General features: G+C 39.5%; 1 protein-coding gene across 2 annotated transcripts in view; it reads right to left on the bottom strand.

Annotated features, from left to right (window-relative positions):
• Positions 1–870: 870 nt before the first annotated feature.
• Positions 871–20,522, bottom strand: part of SLC22A15 (solute carrier family 22 member 15) — a gene marked incomplete at its 5' end in the record, with an annotated part of 38,016 nt that continues 18,364 nt past the window's right edge. The window contains 7 exons of one of the 2 annotated variants that reach the window (XM_083854639.1): positions 871–9,107; positions 12,098–12,286; positions 14,826–14,898; positions 15,780–15,900; positions 16,781–16,866; positions 17,616–17,756; positions 19,098–19,313. In XM_083854639.1, coding sequence (XP_083710765.1) covers positions 9,021–9,107; positions 12,098–12,286; positions 14,826–14,898; positions 15,780–15,900; positions 16,781–16,866; positions 17,616–17,756; positions 19,098–19,313 — 913 coding nt within the window. In that variant the 3' untranslated portion in view covers positions 871–9,020. Of the gene's footprint in view, positions 9,108–12,097; positions 12,287–14,809; positions 14,899–15,779; positions 15,901–16,780; positions 16,867–17,615; positions 17,757–19,097; positions 19,314–20,522 lie in introns of those variants that run through there. The other variant, XM_083854640.1, reaches the window with a different exon arrangement.

A 20,522-nucleotide genomic window follows, 5' to 3' on the forward strand; every position in this document is an offset into this window, starting at 1 on the left:
ATGGAGGGAGAGAAACAGGCAGATGAGCTTCAAATGGAAAATGAGGTGAATAATGCTACCAGTCATCTGGTGGGAGAGGGACAGTTTGGGTCAGGAGGGAAGAACAGCATTCACAGAAGCACAGGGTTATTCAGTTTCTGCTACTCCATGAACTGCTCTCAATCAAAGCAAAGGCTGGCAGAGAAAACAATTAAATGGCAGTTTAGAACAGAGCACTGATCGCTATTCCCCCACAGTCACTTTTTCCAGATTCTGACAATATTTTCTTTGCCACTGGATAAGAGACAGGAAATGCAGTCAAGCCGTTTATTACCTCACTGCCAGGTAATGAAGACAAATGTCCAAATTCTGCCATTCCCTGACAAGGTGTTTTGGCAGGAGCACTGAGGACAGGGACTATGGCCTTGTGCATTTGCATCCCAATTTAAGAAGGGGTGCTTAAGAGACAACTACAGCTCATGGGAACTCCCCCAGTACATGTTAGTAACACCACCACAGACATTTTGCTATGCTAAACCCCCCAAAGTGTTTCCAGTCTTTCAACATCAATCAGCACAACTGAAGCCAGTAGTAAATTGATTCTCACATTCCACTGGTGCCAGTTTTTGTTAGAAATGATTTGTGATAGATATGGTGGAATATATTGATTAGTACTGACAGTCCCAGTTTCCCAGGCGCTTTGTAGCGCTGCCTTTCCAAAATGACCTGCTTTCCACCTTGTCAATTTTCTTCTGCAGAGTCCATTAGAAATATCTATTTTATTCTGAGAGCTTCGTGTCCCTCCAGAAAACAAAACAAAAGGGTCAGGCAAGTAAAAAGAAAAAAATCAGTGCAATAAAATAGATTTGTGGTGTTGCAAAATAACTTGTTTTTATTGAGACATTTTGTGTCAGGGAAGAAAAGGCACAAAATAAGTTACAAAGACATTGGATGAACCGTATGAGTCAGAGGCAGTATCAGAGCTGTTACAAATCATCTAAAAGTTGGCTTACTAACATAGGTTAGCCTCTACAAAATTCTTAAAAGATGTATTTAAAATTATTGAAGTAATTCAGAAATTAAAAGAGAAAGTAAAGACCACAAATATTAACTTTTGACTAAATTCACCTGGGTTTACCCATCATCACCCTCTCTTAGCAGACAGAGATCACTTGAAAATATTTAGTATTACAGAATTATTTAAAAAACTCATTAACATGTTGTAAATTAAGAACCTGATATTTACTTTTCGTACCTCCTGTGAAGTACAATACACACAGGTAAGGCAGTATGCATAGGAAATACATTAAGAAAACACAATAGATAAGTGCAATTATTCTGAATATTTCAACATTTGTTATGGCCCCTCACCTATGGCAAAGAACATCTTAAAAAGATGGATCCAACAGCTGTTCACAGAACATATGAATATATCACCATAAAAGGTCTACTGTGGAAATGCTGTCTTCAGTTGTGACTTCTCAGATGAAGTATTCTACAAAGACTCTCCAGCAGTACAGCTCTGAGTTAACAACAGCACACTAATACAGTTAAAGAAGAGAAAGTACTTCTGAGATATATCAGTCCTCATTTTAACAAGGGAAGGCTCGTAACACTCAGTATTCCATAAATCCAAATTAAATATTCAACAGTACACACATCAACTATATACAACTTCATTTTTGTACTGAATCTGCTCCTCCTGCCCCCGTTACCAGTTTCCTGTTACTCAGCTCTCAACTGGCAAGGACTTTTGATTGTTAGTTCAAATCAAACAGGAATGAGAAAACAATGCAGATGTCTACAGGATACAGAGACTACACAAAGATTTGCTTTCATGATGATGAAAGGTGGAGCAGCAAAAAAAAAAAAGTTTACCCCTTTGGCTGGTCCTCTGGTCAAGAGGAGGTTCAAGTTCTGTCTTCAGAAATCAGCAAGGATGTAAATGCACACAGACACAGAGCTTGGCTATAAATGTCTGCTTATGTCTTTAGGAGTTTCAGTTACTTGACCTAAGACAGGGCTGTAAATGCCAAGAAAAAGACATTACAGCGCTGCAACAGGATGAGGAAAAAGGAAAAGCCCATGCCAGCACAAGAGAAACTGAGAGACAGCTGAGCAGGAGAAACACCAAAGGAAGATCAGCCTGAGCAGAGGCTGAGAGGAGACTCAAAGGAGCTACAACTCTAAAGGGACTGTGGCTGGTGATGAAACCCACAAGAGAGCAGCAGAACAAGAAACAAAGAGGAGTGAATAAACAGAAGCACAACAGACTGATCCCAATCTCCTGTGCTGCCTGTTGCCTTGCTGAAAGGACTGAGCATGACAGGCAGCCAAGGAATTGGACAACGGCATGGAGAGAGAGAAGGAAGATTCGTGTCTGGAGAAAAGCAGCAGTATTTTCCTTAAGTGTTTTCATTATTTTTATTTCCAATACCAAAGCAGTAACAAAAAACTCTAACTGGCAATAAATTAAATTGATTAAAGCCCCCCAACTCAAAACTTACTACCCCTGAAAAGTCATGTCTTCAGCTGACATTAGTATAAAATTAAGGGCTTTCTGTCCCTTTTAAAGGCAAACAATATATACAGAAAAGCCATGTTCTAACTGTGTAACTATGATGCTCCTTGGAAGTTTTAAGTCTTTTAACTAAATTTAAAAGGCCTTTGACAAAACCTTTAAAGGAGAAGGATGACTTGAGAACTTTAAGTCATGGATTCCCACACAAATAAAAAAATGAAATATTTTAAAAATCAATTAAATACAAAAATGAAAAAAAAAAAAAAGCTCAACATAAAAGAGGTAGCTTAAAAAATCAAAATAATATTTGATTCAGGAAGCAAAGGTAGTGCAATAAAAGTATCCATATGGAAAATGTACTTTCCATTTCCACATTACTCAAATTTTAACAAGAGCAAAATAAAATTTGGATTGGATTTCGAAGAGTGAAAGTGATCAAACACTAGAAACCAGTATTTTAGAGGCATACACAACTCTCACCACAAATCACCTAGCTGTTGTTTGTTCTATAACAAATTTCAAAAGTCTCTGGCAAAACTGATTTTTCCTACAGACTAACATCAGAAATGCCTATCTCCTAATCAGGCTTCCAAAATTTAAAAACATTTTGTCTGAAAACAGATGTAACAGATAATGTACCAGATACCTCTCCCATGATATTTTTAAGTAAATTCAACTTTCAATGCTGGCAAAGCTTTTCTTACCACCATACTTCTTGCCTGGCTCCTGACAAAGTAGGTAGAATATGAGCACCTCAGATGCCTTGGTGGGAAGCAGTAACAAGCATGACAAAAACAAATTTCCTCTAGAAACCTTTAGTGAATGAGGGCAGCCAAGTATTTAAACATACTCCATCCTACAATCTTGCTCTATACACCCCATGGTCCCCCTTTATTCTGTACACATAGCAGAGAATGGCTTGAAAGAAATAATTTTTCTTCTGGGCCCAATCAGCCCTTGCTGCACCAAGTTTTATCCACCTGCTTTTCTTGCTGACAGACATGCAGCCATGACAAGGCTGACTTGCAGTGAGTATTAGTTGTAATAGGGATTTAAAATCCATACATTATTATTTAGCAATGCCTCAAACAGAGTGTGTATTTTATAAAAATCTGCTAGAGCTCATGAAGTTCCAGGCATACTGTTTACCGGCAATGCTAATTTGTAAGACTGATGAATGAACTAAAAAATTCCATTGTGCAGTTTTTAACCAGGTTTAATCAGTCTTAGAATAAACTTTGATATTTGCAACTCAGAATCAGATATGTTCTGCAATTTCTCTGTAATGGCTACATGTGATAAATTCTGAATGTTCTACAAAAAGAACACTAATCTTTCATTTCTTTGGTTTCTCAGAGACAAAAGCTACTTAAGTAAACTGAGCAATGGAAGACAAGCAAACAAAGGTAACTCTCTGTCCCTATAGTTTCAGGGATGCTTGTAAATACCAGTTCTGGCAGGCTGCATGGATAAATTCTAAATGAAGGCAGCTAGAACTAGTTTTGGACTATTGCTTTCCAGAAAAAACTGTCTTTGGCACTTACATGATCCAATTCTATGATGCTACTTTACACATAGTCCCATATAAAACTGACTGAGCAAATTAAAGACTACTTTTATAAAACTGGCACTTCAAAATAGAACAAAAAAAATCTGTTACCCATTAGGCAATACAGAAGCACTTTCCAGAACAAGAGAAACAGAGAATAGTGCAGTCAAACCAAAATCAAGATGAGAAAGTTCAGCGAATTCAGACTATCTGGGTAAAAGCTTTACCCAGCTCTACTATCCTTAAATAACAGTAGCACCTGGAAAATCTGAAGGCTACAACAGACTTGACAAAATTAAAATACATTAAAATACATTAAAATACACAGCATGGAAAAATTATGTAAAAATTGGTTCACCCTCCAATTCTACATTTAGATCTGCCAGAGTGGTTTTCTTATGTACGTGTCCTTCTACCACGTATCTTGCAGTAAGATACAATGAATGAGACTCAAAGTACAGCTATACCCTAAATCTCCTGTTTGGTAAACAGCTGAATAGAGACATTTCTGACACAAACATTGTGTCAGGCCAGACTAACTTCCCCCATCAAATGACAGCACTGCTCTTGGGCTTTTCTGACATCCTTACTGCAAGGCTCACAGTTTGCAGTCACAGATTCAGCTGTGTCAAAGACGATGTACCAGAGAAGCTCTCACAGGGTGGGAAAAGGCATCAACAGCACACCAACCTTCAGCTGAAACAAAATGCTGCTAAACCCAATCTGCATTCAGTGACTATTATCTGCTTTCAGAAGACTCAGGAACAAGAGTTTTAGCTCCTTTAACACACTCCAGGAAAACTTCCTCACTTCCCCCTTTTCCTCAGTACAAGAAAAACATTCTCTCACAAACTGCTTTTATATGCTTAGGTGAAATACGTTGTAAAATGTATGGCTCAGCTGCATTCCCCATGGTTCTGTAAGCAATATCCTACTAACCTCAGAACATCCACACAGTTGGGAAAAGCTGGCATGGATTGCACATTTTGAGCTGATGAGCATGTGGCTCCCATCCTTAAAGCCTTGACTGTAACTGCAGTGGAAACAAGTTACAACCTGCTCCATGTTAGTGAGGGGTCTCTGGACAGGTTCTTTACTCAGGATCCTGACCTGAACACAGAGTCATCTCTGGCTCTCCTTTAACACAGAGCTTCTAAGTTTCTGGTACATCAGGGGCCTCTGAACAGCACTTTTCAATTCCTAGATAGAGAGCACTAGCTTTGTTTTCAGAAGAAATTAAAAAAAATCCAACTCGTCTAATCACTTTTGTACTGTATTCTCTTCAGCCTACCAAAAGAAGCCAGGTAGTAAAATTCTTTTAGATGGCTGAAGTACAATTTCACAAGAGGTTGTATGACAAACACAACAAATAATTCTAACATTCCTGTCCTGAAGGCAAGCTGGCAAATTAAGCCATAATGACCAGTTATATAGCAGTCTCCAGAAGAGGGCTTTCCAATTTTAATTATTTTGGTGCAAAGCCATTCCATAAAGAAGCTGAGTCCAAAGGAAAAAAGACAGGCCACATTTTATTTTGATCCGAAGAAATGTTTCATCACTGAAGAGGCAGTGCTGGACACAGCAGGCATTAAAAAGGAAATCACGAAACTGATACCCCCAATGACATCCTGGAACCAACACTAGCTCTGAAATCAGAAGCTTCAAGTCAAGACAAGGAGCAAGAAGGGCATTTCTACCCAACAGCTGCTATTTTGTGCTTTCACATACTCTTGCCCTAAGGTGTTTAAGTTGAATCCTCCAATTTTTTTATTTCTTTTTACTTCTTCCAGCTCATTTTCCTCCATGCTCCCCCACATGACCTGTCACTCTCCTTCACTCTCAGCTGTATTCACTTATCACTTGTGAGCTCCCCAGGTAGGTGAGGTATGTTTGGGATTCTGCTGAGACCTGACTGATCAGCACCATGGGAAAGGCTCTCTTCTCTCTAGCATAATCCCACTAAGGAAAAAAAAAATCACAGCCAAAGGAATGCAGAGAAGAAATTCCATCTTGGGAAAAGTGGGATCTTAGTGCCTGCACAACACGAAAATAGCCAACAAAAACACGGCAGAAGATTATCCTACTGCACTAAACTATAGCAAGAACCTTGGTCTCAGACTCCCAGCACTACAACATGCAGGAAACTGATGTATCCAGTGCTGCATCACCCTCTGCTTTCCAGTAGCTCCTCATGGCAAACTTACTACCTAGACACTGAGATACAACTATCTCAGTATTATAAAGCATTATATATCATGGGTAAAAAGAAAAGTGATCCTACAGGTTTCTGTACCGGAAGGCCAGCTCATACTAAAAATGAACAGCCTCAGAAAAGAAATTTAATGCACCTAATGGATTTGAACTTCAGAACAAAAAGCTGGAGAGCAAAGTCTGATGCTACATAGCTGAGCTCCTCCTGCAGGAATTCTGTCCTCTAAACTTTCTGAATTAACTGATATTGGAAAGTAAATGGAAGATTTAAAATTCCTTTTTAAATATTCCCTTCAAAATTCCAAAGGTGAAAACATGGAAGAGATATAAGGTTACAAAAAGGCTAATTTTGTCTTCCCTCCTGTTTTTTGCTATTTTACATATGTATACCAATGGTATAAAAGTGCATGAGTGGAGAGGTAAATTTGATTTTTAGTTGAAGACTCACTAATCTAGGTCAGGTCCTGCAAAGAGTACTCTTCTCCACTGGAACCATTACAGCATCCTACTGCTAATGAAAATTCTGTTGAGGGTCTGTGGCATTACACAGGGTTGCCAGGAGCAGATAATGACAGTTCCTGACTTATTCCATCCAACACCCAAAGAGGGACAGAGGCAACAAACACTGAAAAACAACGGTTGGCTCTTGGCAACACGTTAATACTGCCAGGCTTACTGCTTTTTCCCATCAGCAATAAAAAGCCATTTTCCCAGCTGTCCATAAATTAAAGTGTGAGTAAAAAATTTAAAAATATTTCAATAGATTCAACTTTTCCAACTATTTCTGAGTACCTTACTTGGTGAAATTTTCTTATACACAAAAGGGCCAAATAAGGCAGAAAGACTACCCACTGGAGTTTAAAAGTGCCACATCTAAAACAACTACTTAATAGTCTAGGGCGAGGGGGAAACAGTGAAGTCCATGACTGAGAATACTTCCAGTGGCACTCACAATACAGGCAAAAATCACTACAATATTGATAGACTGTCCATAGGGACTGAAGTTCCCAAATTTGCTCACAGTCAACACCTGGATCAGACCTAACTGCAATGCTGCATGTGTGAAACTGCAGACTCTGGGCTGCCCTCTGCACCAACCAGGGCAGTTGCACTTTGCTCAGCGTTACAGTTCCCAGTGAACAAAGTTCAAGCAGCTAGCTGCAAACTTCAGATGCTGTTTACTTTCACTTCTTTGCAGAGTAAAGGAACTTCCCAGTTTAACCAGGAAATATTCAGCAGCTTTTCTGGTATTTTTAGACCCACCTTTTTAAATTCTAAATCTGCAAAAATGGCTTGTGAGCCTGAAAATATATTTGCTGCCATTGTGTGGCACTTTGCTAGGAACTCAAAGTAGGAGACTAACGTGTTATGGAAATCAATCTTAACAAAGAGAAAGCCACAAATTAGAGGATGAAGATGACAATGTCATCAAGAAAACTGAATCTTTGTAAGGCCTCAATTTTGTAGTTGGAACATTTCACATGTTTCATTTTTCAGGATTCCATATCTCTCTAATGAAGCACTTAGAGAAAGGTCAGTGAAAACGGGAAAGTGAAGTTCTTTTTCTTAATAAGGTCAAATAACCAAGTGCTTGAGCAAGCACTGGTTAAAAAACAGCAAGTAACAAAAAAGGTCCAAAGAGATTTGCTTTCTTTTTAAATGAAAACCTTAGTTACACACAACATTTTAAAACAGACACTACCAGCTTCCTGACAGTAATACCCAAAATATAACAGCACCCCACAGTTCCTCTTACCACTTCAGAGTTAAGCCTTTTCCAGAAATAAAGACCCAGATAGGTCCACAAAAGTGAGCTATACATTCTAACACACCACACACACGGTATGTGATAAACACCTCACCTTTGTTGCACCCAGGAAATGAGATCCATCACAGAATTATTTCACTCCACAGACAAGTTGCTGAGCTTCAATAGTTATGGCAAAGTGAGGACAAGTAAGGCAAAGTGAGGCTGTAAACAGCCATGCTGGGGAATATGTGGCAAACATATGCACAAGAAAGACCAAGAAAAAGATTTGTGTATGAGAAGAAGGAAAAAAGTTAGTAATGTTCCTTATGTTCACAGGCTTTGTGGCTGCTCCGTTGTGTAGTCCTTCCTCTCAGCCTTCCATTATCAGTAAGTTAAAGCCCAGCTCATGAGTAACCAGCTACACCTGTAACTCTGCACAGGTGTGCACACAGAGAAACCTTTTGTTCACAGCTGCCTCTCCTCTACTGAATATACAAAAGCCATTTTAACAGACAATTTCAGCAATTTGTTCCCATTGGAGTAGCACACAGCACATTCTCTGACCACTTTCAGTCTTACAGAAAAATATAGCAGTTGTTTCCAAGTTTACCAATTTGTACTGAAACAAAATCCACCACCTTGAAAATAAAATACTAACACACGTGCACTGATGATCTGTCCAAATCTGTCTGAGCCTAGGTTATTTCCTGGGCTTCTGAAATACATCATCCCACTCTTGCTGTCTCACCTGGCTTCAAATGCAGTCCATGCACTGTCAGTCTGAACCACAAGAATTGCAATGGCTGCCCCATATGGAGAGCATCAGTGATGTCATCAATCTGAACAGTACTCAAATCCCTCTCCTAGTAAGGAAAAACACAGGCACTTGCCCTGGCAAGCAAGGCCTGGCTTGCCACATTGTCTGGCAAGCAAGGTCCCCAGTACTTGTCATACAGCTGGACTGACTGGGCAAGAAGAGGCACAGAATAGGCCAGCGTTTCTTCTTTTCATTACTTGATCATGTGGGTCTCTTCATCGGCGTCATAGAACTCCTCATCTTCACTTCCACTCCCTGCAGAGCTGTCTTTGTCTCCAGACTAGAAGCAAAAAGGAAATCATTAGTCAGACTGAAGCCACTAAATCAACCTCAACATACATTAATGAGCACAAACTTCTATGGAATGGTGGTAGAGAGAAAGTAAGAAAACACAGGTCAAACCACTGTATTAAAACTTTGTAAAAGACATTGTGTGAATTCAGATTTAAATCCTTGATTCTTCAAAGTATCTTTAAAAGACATGGGGTTGTAGTGGATGGACTTTCCTGGCTCCACCAGTACACTAGAGAATATATGCAGGAGAGACTGGCTGGAGTGGTTCTGAAGTGGTAATCTACCAAACTTTCTTAAATTTATTCTAGGGTGCCTATGCTGTGGAGAGCTACTGGAAACATAGTAGCTCACCACAGCTCAGAACACCCATATTACTTGTTTAGGTCAAGCTTCTCTGTCCAGAATTAACACTTTTCCTTGGGTAGCACAGACATTTCACTGTGCAAGTTGAATTTAAAAAAATCCCCCTGCAATACTAAATTAAATTGTTGTGGCAAAGGGAAAAACCATTACCATGCTGTATGTTCAGAAGGTAAAATCCCTATTATAGGCATACCTACTCCAGTCAGAGTCCTTTCCACAACATAATTTATACACATACCCAAAATAAAGTCAGCTATTACAGCTAATTGATTTTTATTTGGCCAGTGTAGCATTTTTCCATGGAACTGACACAAATGATTCCAGTCAAAAAGGTTCTCCTGCTAGTATAAACTCCATCTAGTTTGATTATTTAGGATTTTTTCCCCAGTATGCATGCATCCATCCTAAGACCTCTGCCTGCCTAGTCATATGCTAAGAACTGTGAGAGTGAGGGTGAAAAACAGAAATGGAAATAGTGCTCCTGACTGACAGCACCATGCAAGCAAAATCTGTAGCTTTAGATCTCTCTTCAGAGGAGCTCTGCTACAGCAATGTGCGTTAACTGCAAAGGAATTTCAAGCAGTTTGAGCACTACGACCTGTCAGAAGATGTAAAGGAAATCATGCTAGGCTTTTTTTTTCCTAGACTTCTAAAACTATTTGAGGAAAGTCAGGCTATCATTGGATGCTGTCCAACTTGAATATCACATTCATGTATGTTAACAGGAACAAAACCTCCGTTGTGGGCAATCAGAACACACGTTATGTTGAAAATGGTACAAAAGGACAATGGATTCCACAGGGGGAATTCAGGGTATGCCAAATAAATTCTAAATCTTTCTCACAACAGCTTCATAAGACCTCTCATGGCCTTGTCAAACAGGGTTAATGTTTAACAGCTTTCTATTTTATCAGCACTTTCTTTGTGAGCTTTAAAATAAATCCCTAATGTGTCACAGACATTCCAGATATAAATTCACTGAAGTTACAGGATTAGTTAAGGCCTGAACCAATGACTTTCTCATTCAGATTCAGTAATTTTAATCCATCTGGGCAAAATGTTCCTGAAGAACATTTGGAACCACACCCCCTTTTGTGGGTCCTGTTCACGATTTTTAAGAAGCCTTCAGAAGCGCAAATAAGATTTAAACCTGAGACGACTGACTGACACAAGTGAACCAATTTGTGGGAACACTAACAAGACAATACTTGTCATCTCAAAGGGTAATACAGACTGTAGTTGGTTAAAGAAGAAAATAAAATGTGACTTCCCACCTCTAAGCTCTAACACCTGCACTGCTTACCGAAATCGCTTTCGTTGGTAAACCATCTGCACAATTAAGACGTAATAATAATGTAATTACCAAAATAACAGCTGATGTAAACATATATGATGGATTTGCGTAGTCAGCAAGAATATGATGCCATAACGCATTATCCAGTATGGTTGAAAATGTTTATAAATTAAGCATGTAGAGTAGCTGAAGTATAAAAGTAATGGTTACAGGGCTGCCTTTTTCAGCCTTTCTTCAAGGGTGCTTTTGTCACTGTGCTGTCCTGTCAAGAAGTACTGCAGTTAAACTTGATAAACAAGGCAGCATACTGAAGTTTCTGATAGGAAGCAAATGTCCCTACTCTACAAGTATGTGATTTCTATGAAAGTAAGTATGGCTACCTGTGAATCTCGTGTGCTCGACCAACAACTATTCAAATGAAAGTAAAGGTGATAAAAGGATCCTGTCTCATCTCACCTAATGGGGCAACTAACATTTTTTCTTTTAAGTTTCCCCTCAAGTACCTTGATACTTGAAGTTTTGGGACCAGAATTTAAAACTTTATCCAAATTCAAACACCCACTCTCAGTTCTCTAGCTACTTCTTTCTAATCCCACTTCATTCACAAAAAAAGTAACTATGTCAAAAAACCTTCACGTGACTGGAAGATGAAGACACCTAGAGAGGTGTCCAGGAGTTTAACAAAATAAAGTCATATGAAAAATACAATTCAAGGAAACCTCATTAAAAAAAAAACATCCTGCTGCCACATTTATTTATGCTTATACCTGGGAGTTTTCAATGAGTTAGTTCCAATGTTTTCAATGAATCTCATTTCCCAGAGTAAATAGTGGGAGAGATAGCAGAGGTTAGTCTGGCTTTAACCCGTTCAGAGCCTATCTAGGACAGACCTGGTAAAACTGGCACTGCAGAACAGCTGAAGCAGGTCAGAAGTGGTGTGCTGCCATTGAGAGCAGCCCTTCACAAACAGGCTTCTGGTTTTGTTAACATCTAAGGCTTCTCAAGCTTCAGTGTCCAGCTCTGGCTGAAGCACACTGCAGCAATCAGTCTTAGAGATTAGAGATGCACAGACATCACTTTATCCCAAAGCGAAATGTTTTAAGCTTGTGACCTTGAAGGGATGAATTAATCCAGCTATATTTCAGCCTGCATTTCCAGAAAACATCTCAGATGTGATGCTAGGGTTGTTACACTATCTTCTCCGTAGGGCCTATCCTCCAGAGGCCAAGAATCACTATCCTAATCTATTTAGAGTGGCAGATTCAAGCTGACAGCTGAAATAAACACAACAGAAAAGTACTAGAAAAGAATTAGTATACCTGTGAGCCATCTAGGGCTTGTAGTGACATGGCTTCATCACCCAGCCTCCAGTAGGAGCACACCTGCAGGTCTGAAATAGTTTCTAGCAAAGGGCTGTTTAAGGTCTCTGGCAACAATAAGCTTAAGAGTCCAGACAACAGACCAGTTGCTCCAAACACAATGTAAGGCAGAGACCACTGTACAGATTTCTGAAAAAAAAAATAACAGAATTAGGTTTAGATTGGTTCCTTGTAGTTCATGTTGCATATTAAAGGACCTAGCCTTTACATTCCCTCTGGCAATGTTTGTCTTTCTATTTAGCACAGAAATCACCAATCCTTCTGCTGTGGTTTCTTCTGGTGGTTGGTTGGATTTTTTACCAGTACTGTCAATTGTCTCTTGTCAATACTATTAGAACCCCACAGATTTTGTCATGAACTTTAAAAGAAGCCCCTGCTGAATTTGAACTCAATGCTTGTCTCTAATATACATACTTTTTAACAAATGCAACATCCCTTTGTAGTAGGGAATAGATACTCCAGAAACACAGACACACTGCTTAGAGATCTCGAGATCATCTAGGCCAACCACCTACTCTAAGCACAATTACAGCCTCAATTAGATCAGGTCAATCAATGCTTATTATCAAAAAGACTCCAAGGATGGAGATTTCTCCTCCAAGTAGATTGTTCCAGGCTACATTAAGCCTCTCAAAACCATTATTTTCCCAATTTCCTATCTAACCTCCAAACCAAAACTTGTGATAAACCTATGCTAATAATGTGCAATAGTGTCAAGAGCCTTACAAAAGCCTTCCCTGCTCTCTTCCCTTTCCTCATCCATATTGCCTTCCAAGATGAAATGGCTGACTACGAAATCAAGCTGGCTGAGAAGGAATTGCCTTTAATAAATCCACGTTCACTGATGCCAATTACCTTTCCTGCCTCCACATGCTTATAAACAGACTCTGGGAGGTCATGTCTCAATCCCCCCAGAGAACTAAGTTAGAGGTGCTCAGCCTGTAATACCCAGGTTCCACTTTCTGATACTGAGGACACACACAGGATTAGCTTTTTTCCTCCCACAGCTACCAGTGATCCTTCACTACAACAGTGGTTTATAACAGATGATGAACACTTGCTCCACTATCACAACCATTCTTATTGGAATCTTACCCCACGGAATGGAAAGCTTTCAGCTCTAAGTGTTCTTGAACCTATTGCTCCTCCTACTGTTTGCTGGCCTTCTGCTTCCACAGCTGTGCTGACAGGCAGAGTATTGGAGTCAAACTTTGTCTCTCAAGACTGAAGCATTTCAGCTTATTCCATGTCACCCACCAATGGGATGCCCACCCCATTCATCAACAGGCATCTGCACTGAATTTCCTTTAGCTGACAGAATCCCTATTTATGCTCCTTGCTAGTTTTAGCTTCAACTGAGCTTTGGCACTCCTGGCATCACCTGTGACAGCCCAAGCAATGTTTATACTCCTCCTCTGATGCCTGTCCCTGTTTTCACATTAAAGAAAGCTTATTTTTAAAAGGGAAAGAGTTTAGCTGTATCTTCAAAAACTCACGTTATACAAAGCAATTCTAAATTGAGGAAAATAACAGGCTGTGATCAAATAAATGTCCAATATTTCATCGCTTATCTCAGCAGTTAACTTCTCCTATTTTTACTATAATGAGTTCTCCAGACAAAAGACACTGAAAATGCATTAAAATACTGGAAGAAATTATGAAACACAAAAATAATTGATTATTTTTTCAAATCAGGGTTCATTTGTTATTTAACCAGAACAACTTTCATTTTCATGGAACCCCTTCAAACATTATGATCCAAGATTTCTGTCTCATGCAGTATCAAACCTCTGGCAGACAGAGCATAATGGATGCCCCAACTGCTACATAAAAGCTGCCTATTAAATCCACCTGGTAGACTGGCAGCAGTCTTGGCTTTGCCTATTGTTCCCAGAGGAGCTCACGTTCTCACCTGCCCAGTGCTTCGTTCTGCAGATTAAAAGGCTCCCTGTGCTCACCTGCTCTTTTGCTAACCTTCTGCCTCACATGTAAAATGGCAAATGGAAGAGAGGAAAATTACCTGAGATGAAATCTGTCACATTAAAGGAATTGTCACTGGGCCTCAGCAAACAGCTGGGAGAAACTGCCACACTTTTTACTTGCATACACCTAACACTCTAAGCACAGGAAAGTAACAGTATCATCCCTGTGTTTTGGTCTTCAGAATCTTTCTTTGCCTTGCCAGTGTATCAGACCTCCACATCATCTTCATTTACTGAGAGATGAACTGCTTTGCTGATATTTATAAACCATGGATATTTAATGAAATGCACTGACAGTAAAACAAACTTCTCAGAAATATGAGTTATGCTGAATTTTGATGCAGTAGTTCTCTTAATCATATGGCTCTTTTGCTATTGCTTGTGCAGGGTTTAAAATTTGGTAACACCATCTTGGTGATTTGAAATCATTATATTTTAAGGTCCACTAGATAGGTCCCAAAATTCCTACAGAGCTAAAATAGCTTCTAAATTAAATAATGCTGAGGTTTTGTCTAATCACACAGATGATAATGCAATGCCTTTGGCCTACCATGATACTGTTGAGCTAGGCAATTTATGTATCTTGATTTATATACAATATTTATCCCAAACATTCCCATCTCTGAAAGCCTTTGGTACATCAGAGCCACAAAACAAAAATATATGTAACAGAAGTTCAGACAAACCAATGAAGGGACAAAAGGCGCAATGATTCCACCAACACGGGAAAACATGGAGCAGGCACCCATTCCAACATTCCTATGAAAAAACCAAACATAATTAATCTTTGGAAAAGTGTTATTAAGCAAGGAAAAAGACTCATCAGTCATGACCCTGAGCACATTAACTGGCAAAAAAATCTAACTGAAAGCATCCAAAGACAGGAATGAAACATGTTTTTGTGATTAAAACTAAGCAAAAATTCCCTTTATATTCAGAATTTTTAACACACATACACAGGCAAAACAAGTGTGATTCCAGTTTGTGCATCCTGCCTCTGTCTGAAACTGTGGCTGAATTAATTTATTCAACTCCTACTTCTCATCAGATATACCCACTCATAAAAACCACCACAGTATAGTTTCACTGGGGGCTGACCATCATATACACCCATGTGGCAGAAGCTTCTGTCTGCTCTGTCAGCACAAGCAGCACTGGGGGTTTTGCCCCTGTTGAGTGAAATCTCAACTGTTCCTCACACACAGGCTGTGAAGCATCAAGTTACTTTGACAAAGCTTACAGACCAGTCATCTTCCATGTTCCTGGTTAGGCATGTATGATGAAAGAGTTGTCTGGTTTTATAAAGCACTCATTAAAAGAAATATCAGCAGTGCTATAGTTATCCTCATTAGTAGAAGAGGAGTTGAAAGCAGGCCAAGCAGCTAAAGGTCTATTTTACTGTTACATAAAAATGTGGTTAGTCTGAAGAGAACACTGCAAATTTGAAGGAAGAGGGAGTAAGAAGATGTTAAGGGAAGAAAAATTCAGATGTAAAACTACATCTAATGTAACTGTATACTAACTATGTGTAACTGAAAAATTCAAATAAAAAACTACAGTAATAGGGAAAAAAAAAAGAAATAAAAGATGATCATGTAAGAGAACCTGAAAAATGAAGACTTAAAATTAATTTGTGTTACCTGATGACTGTGGGATAGAGTTCTGATGTGTAGATGTAGACAATGTTAAAAGCTGCACTGATTGTCAGTTTTCCCAGCAAAGACAGAGAGCGACTGTTCACCACTGCAAACACTCCAGTATCTGAGAGAGAAAATATGACTCTTGTAAGGCTTTTGAGCATGCCAATACACCTCTAATCATTTCAATTACACAACAGTGTGGTGTGAAAAGGAATCTAGTAAAGAATCTAAAAGCTGAAGCTACAAAACAGCATTTTTGGTCTACCACTAATTAAATACTAAATTAGTTCTATCAGAAAGTTGAAGAAGAGTATAACGGATACATTTTCCAATAGTGAGCACCCTTTTTTTTAAACAAGAAACCTATTCATTGTCATTTCTATAGTATGATAGTATTCTTCTAACATTATTGCTTTGAAAGGAAGATGCTGTAAAGAATCATACCAAATTTCCCATCCAGCTTAGTTTGTCAGAACAGCCAGTACTAATTTGCTTTTAACAGGCAAATCAGAGCTCATGCCCAGTGAGGACAGGTGCCTCCTTCTGGCCAGTGAGCCTTTTCACTTCCCAAGGCACTTCATCCTTGCCTGACTCAGTTCAGTACACAGATGATTTCCTGGGGACACTGATCTTCCACTTGGAGAGATACATCCAGGTTGCATAGGTACTACTTACACTAACCTATCATCTAGCTATTGGAGATACCACAAGAAATATCACTCATTGGGATTAAGTCAGAAACACTGGAAAGGAGCAGGGAACAGAAGTAAAGGGCAGGATTCAAAGGCAAAAATTCAAATCCAAACCTTACTAACAAGTTTTCTCTAAGGTCTTAAGGAGGTTATTGCTTATTCTTTTATTGAATTGGCTTCTCTGGCTTCAAAAATTGACACTCACATGTGGTATGAGCCTAATCTTCCAGCAGCCATCAAATTGTTACACTGTAGGATGCTGCTTTTACCAATTCTTACCACATACTCCAGAAACAAAAAAATACTTACCTCTCTTCTTAGGCAGAAACATGACAATAAGACAAGCCAATCCTCCCAGGAACAGAAATGCACTCAATGTTCGCTTCCGACCAAACCTGATACGCAAAGATAACAAAGGTTTATACCCTGCATTAGGTTTGTGGGTTGCAAAGTAATGAATCCTCTGAATTCACACGGACTCTTTATTTGCAGTTGGCAATTCTGAATATCATCTTCCACCAAGGCTTCCTCTCACACTGTTTTCAAACAAGCTTCAGCTGCACACTTAAAAAAATGAGCGCCAGCTTTGTACAGCGACCAGCAATTTTCAGGATTTGGAGTTGCTTCCTGCCACGCATGACATTTGTAAACCTCCTCAGGAGACACAGAGCAGAGACTGGGAGGAAATTCTACAAAAACTGGCAGACATTGTCCAGAGTATCGTGGCTCAGGAAAAGGCTGAATATCTGCTCTCCTCACACAATAGCTCACACAGGTACTGCTATTGCAGGAGACCACAGGACAGCCCCAGCAGAGTGGAGCCGGGATAGCCCTGTCCCAGCAGGGAGGAGGGAGCACGGGGCAGAGGCGGGAAGAACGCTCTCTAGCGTCAGCCTGCAGGCAGCGGCAGCTCCCTCCGAGCTGCATCAACCCCACCTGAGCCAGAGGGACGGCTCACCATTAGGTGAGCGACTGTAAACGTGTTAAACTGCTATTTGAAGTAGAGATAAATCAATGGCACTTTCACACTGAAGTGGGAAGCCCCGCATAACAGATATAAGCTCGGAGATGTAATACACAGAAAACCTATCTTCGAGAAAAGTTCTGAGGAAACCCTGAGTGGCTTAATAAATTCCATACTTACCATTTTTGGTTAATCAAGTAAATACAGATTGGGTATGCTGGGATTTCTATCAAGCCTGACAGGGCTAAATTGGCATAAACACTTCCACCTAAGTCACCCACATTAAGGGTAAGACCGTAGTAAACCAAGCTGCACACAAACCTGCAAAAGACAGGAGAGAAAAAAAAAGTGAAATCAGAGCTGACACTTTGCCTGCCAAATTGAAGCACTGGTCTGGCAGAATACACTATAAACTATATTTAGTGTTTCAGTAGATAGGTCTAAAATGTTTCTCTGAAAGCATATGATGCCTTCTAGGCAAATAAATCTTTTTATCACAGCAAAGACCCAATTCCTGACTTACTACTGAGTGAAGCTTAAGACCACACTTACAAACAATGTGCATAAGCCAGTATAAAGTTAAAATACAATCATGACTCTACTAACTTCAGAAATGTCTTTGTCCCTTTTTGTTTTCATCAGGTTACACTGTCATCCACTCTTTTTCCAACTGTGTGTAAACCAAATTTCTCAAGCAGTTCAAACAACACTTCGACCTTGTTTTAATTTGTACATCCTGGTCCAGTTTTATCCACTCATTCTCCAACTCTGTTTAACTTTTCTTTTGTAACCCTATTGTCATGTTTACCCCTGTAAAGGGAGCTGTCTTTACAGAGAGGAAAGAAACTGGTCATTAATTCATTCTGCAGCAAATCAGCAATTCTCATTTAAGGAACAGAACAATAAACTATTCATTCTGCAGTAAGCACTTAGAAAAGCAACAGAAAAACAGCTCAGTGCTGTATGCTGACAAAACCATTTGTTTTACTCTGAATTGATACATCTTTCCCAAATATATGCATTATAAAAGCAACTATATGAGCAGTAATGCCTGAGGACCTGCATACCATGTCACACGTAAAGTTTTTTTTTAAAGTAGAAACAAAAGACCTCAGGGCTAGCGAGGTATCTGAAAAAAACCAGGCACTTCTGGTGTTAAATTTCTGCTAGTGATTAGACAGAGCATCACAGGCTACTGCTCCTCAGTACAGCAACAGCCAGCACTTTCTTAAACAACTGTTGCCTACGATGTCTACTCATTAGACAAGGTAGGCCACCCACCTGCTAATGGGCTCCTCATACACAAAACAAGGAATAAATCATGTGAAGAGATACTGACAGCTCTGGGCCAAAGAGGAGGACACTGTGACTGATCTCAGCAGCCTTGTGGGTCAGAACAGAAGGGGTAGTTCTCAACTACTTTGAGACTCAAAACATGAGACAGAAATGCAGAGATAAAACACCTCAGAACTGGACTGTAAAATTGGCTTTGTGTTAGAAATGCACTAAGGAAATACTGTAATAGATACTTCAATACTATAAAAGATCCTTTCTAGGTACAGTGTCCCTAACAATCTGCAGGACAATTCTCAGCACCATATTCTCTCCAAGACTTAAAGAGGTCACAGCAGCACAGCTGGGCCTACAAAGTATTTCCAGTACCATGTGAACATCATGATCAAGGTGCGTCCCAGAAGAATCCTGTATCGGAAGAGGTCCAGAAAGCTGCCGGCCTCTCTGGAGCTCCTCTCAGCCGGGAGTTTTAATGAAAAAGTGCATTTCTGCTTGCGGTTCCTCTTTGCAATGAGGTAGAGGGCATCTTCTGCCTCGTTCAGACGGCCCTGGGAATAGAGCCAGCGCGGGGACTCGGGAATGAATCTGAAACACACACACACACACACCCCTTTAGGGATTCTCTTCTCTGTGATGCTGGACTTGTCTAAAGGAATAAGGCTGAAATGCACTTCAGTATAATAAAGAGTTTTCAAACAACCCTTCAGGTATAAAACTCATTCATCAAAGCAGAAACAAAGCATGCTGAAAGGAAAGGTAAGCCATATATAATTTAGACACCAAGAAATTACACTAAGTGTATACATATATACATACATGGAAAGAACAACATTACAAGTTACACTATGATTAAGATCCTGTCTTTGGAGAACTCAGAATTAAGGAGGCACACATTACTACAGGTAACACAGGATGCTTTTTTAAGACCCACTAGCTCCATTTCTCATTTTCCACAAGATCAACTTCCACTTCCAATTTTTCAGCTTTTTGCCAAATTCTCTTTTGTAGATAAGAAGGCAGAAACTGCGCAAAGGTCATGCTCCTCATGTGTACTGTTCACTTGACAGGTCTGTAACTCCAACATCGTCTACTACACAAATCTATTATTTTCAGGCTTCCAGAACTAATTTAAACTTTAGCCTTTTGGCAGAAACTTTTTAAGACTTTTGCCTCAGACCAAAAATTATATTTTTCCTCTAAGTTTAAAAGAATGTGATTCTATGTTTTCACAAAAAAAAATGCTTAGAAAGGAACATATTCTCTTCCCTAGGATAAAAATCTGATAGTGTTTTCTACACTGAGTAATTTTTAAGCAATGTGGCAGGGAGGCAGTGTGAAATTTTGAATTAAAAAAAACCCTTTTCTTACAGGAAAGATAGGCTTCTGAGCACAGCTCTGCACTAACAAGCATAACTCACTTAAAAAAGTTGTACCTACCAATCTGAAAGTTTGGTTGTTTTTTTTTTCCCAAGGGTCTCTATCACCACAAGATTTTGAAATGAACAGCCTCAAAGACCGTTCCCTGAGTTCTGATGCTTCCTTTGAAAGGGGGTGTGAATTTTCTGAGGTGCAAAAGCTTTATTCAAAGAGTTACTGAAGTGAAATAGATGTTGGAAAGGTAAAGTCCTCTAGTTTAAACAGCAGCTAAAGTAATTTCACTCTTTTAGTTACTGAGATTTAGATGTCAGAAAGCATGTAAGAAAAGAACACCACACTGCATCAAAGAGCTTTCAGTGCTGAAATTCACAAAGCCCCAACTAGCTCCAAAAAGATCGCATTTGAAAAATTAAAGAG

This window comes from Zosterops lateralis, assembly GCF_965231275.1.
Source record: "Zosterops lateralis genome assembly, chromosome: 2".
In the NCBI taxonomy this organism is placed as follows: Eukaryota; Metazoa; Chordata; class Aves; order Passeriformes; family Zosteropidae; genus Zosterops; species Zosterops lateralis.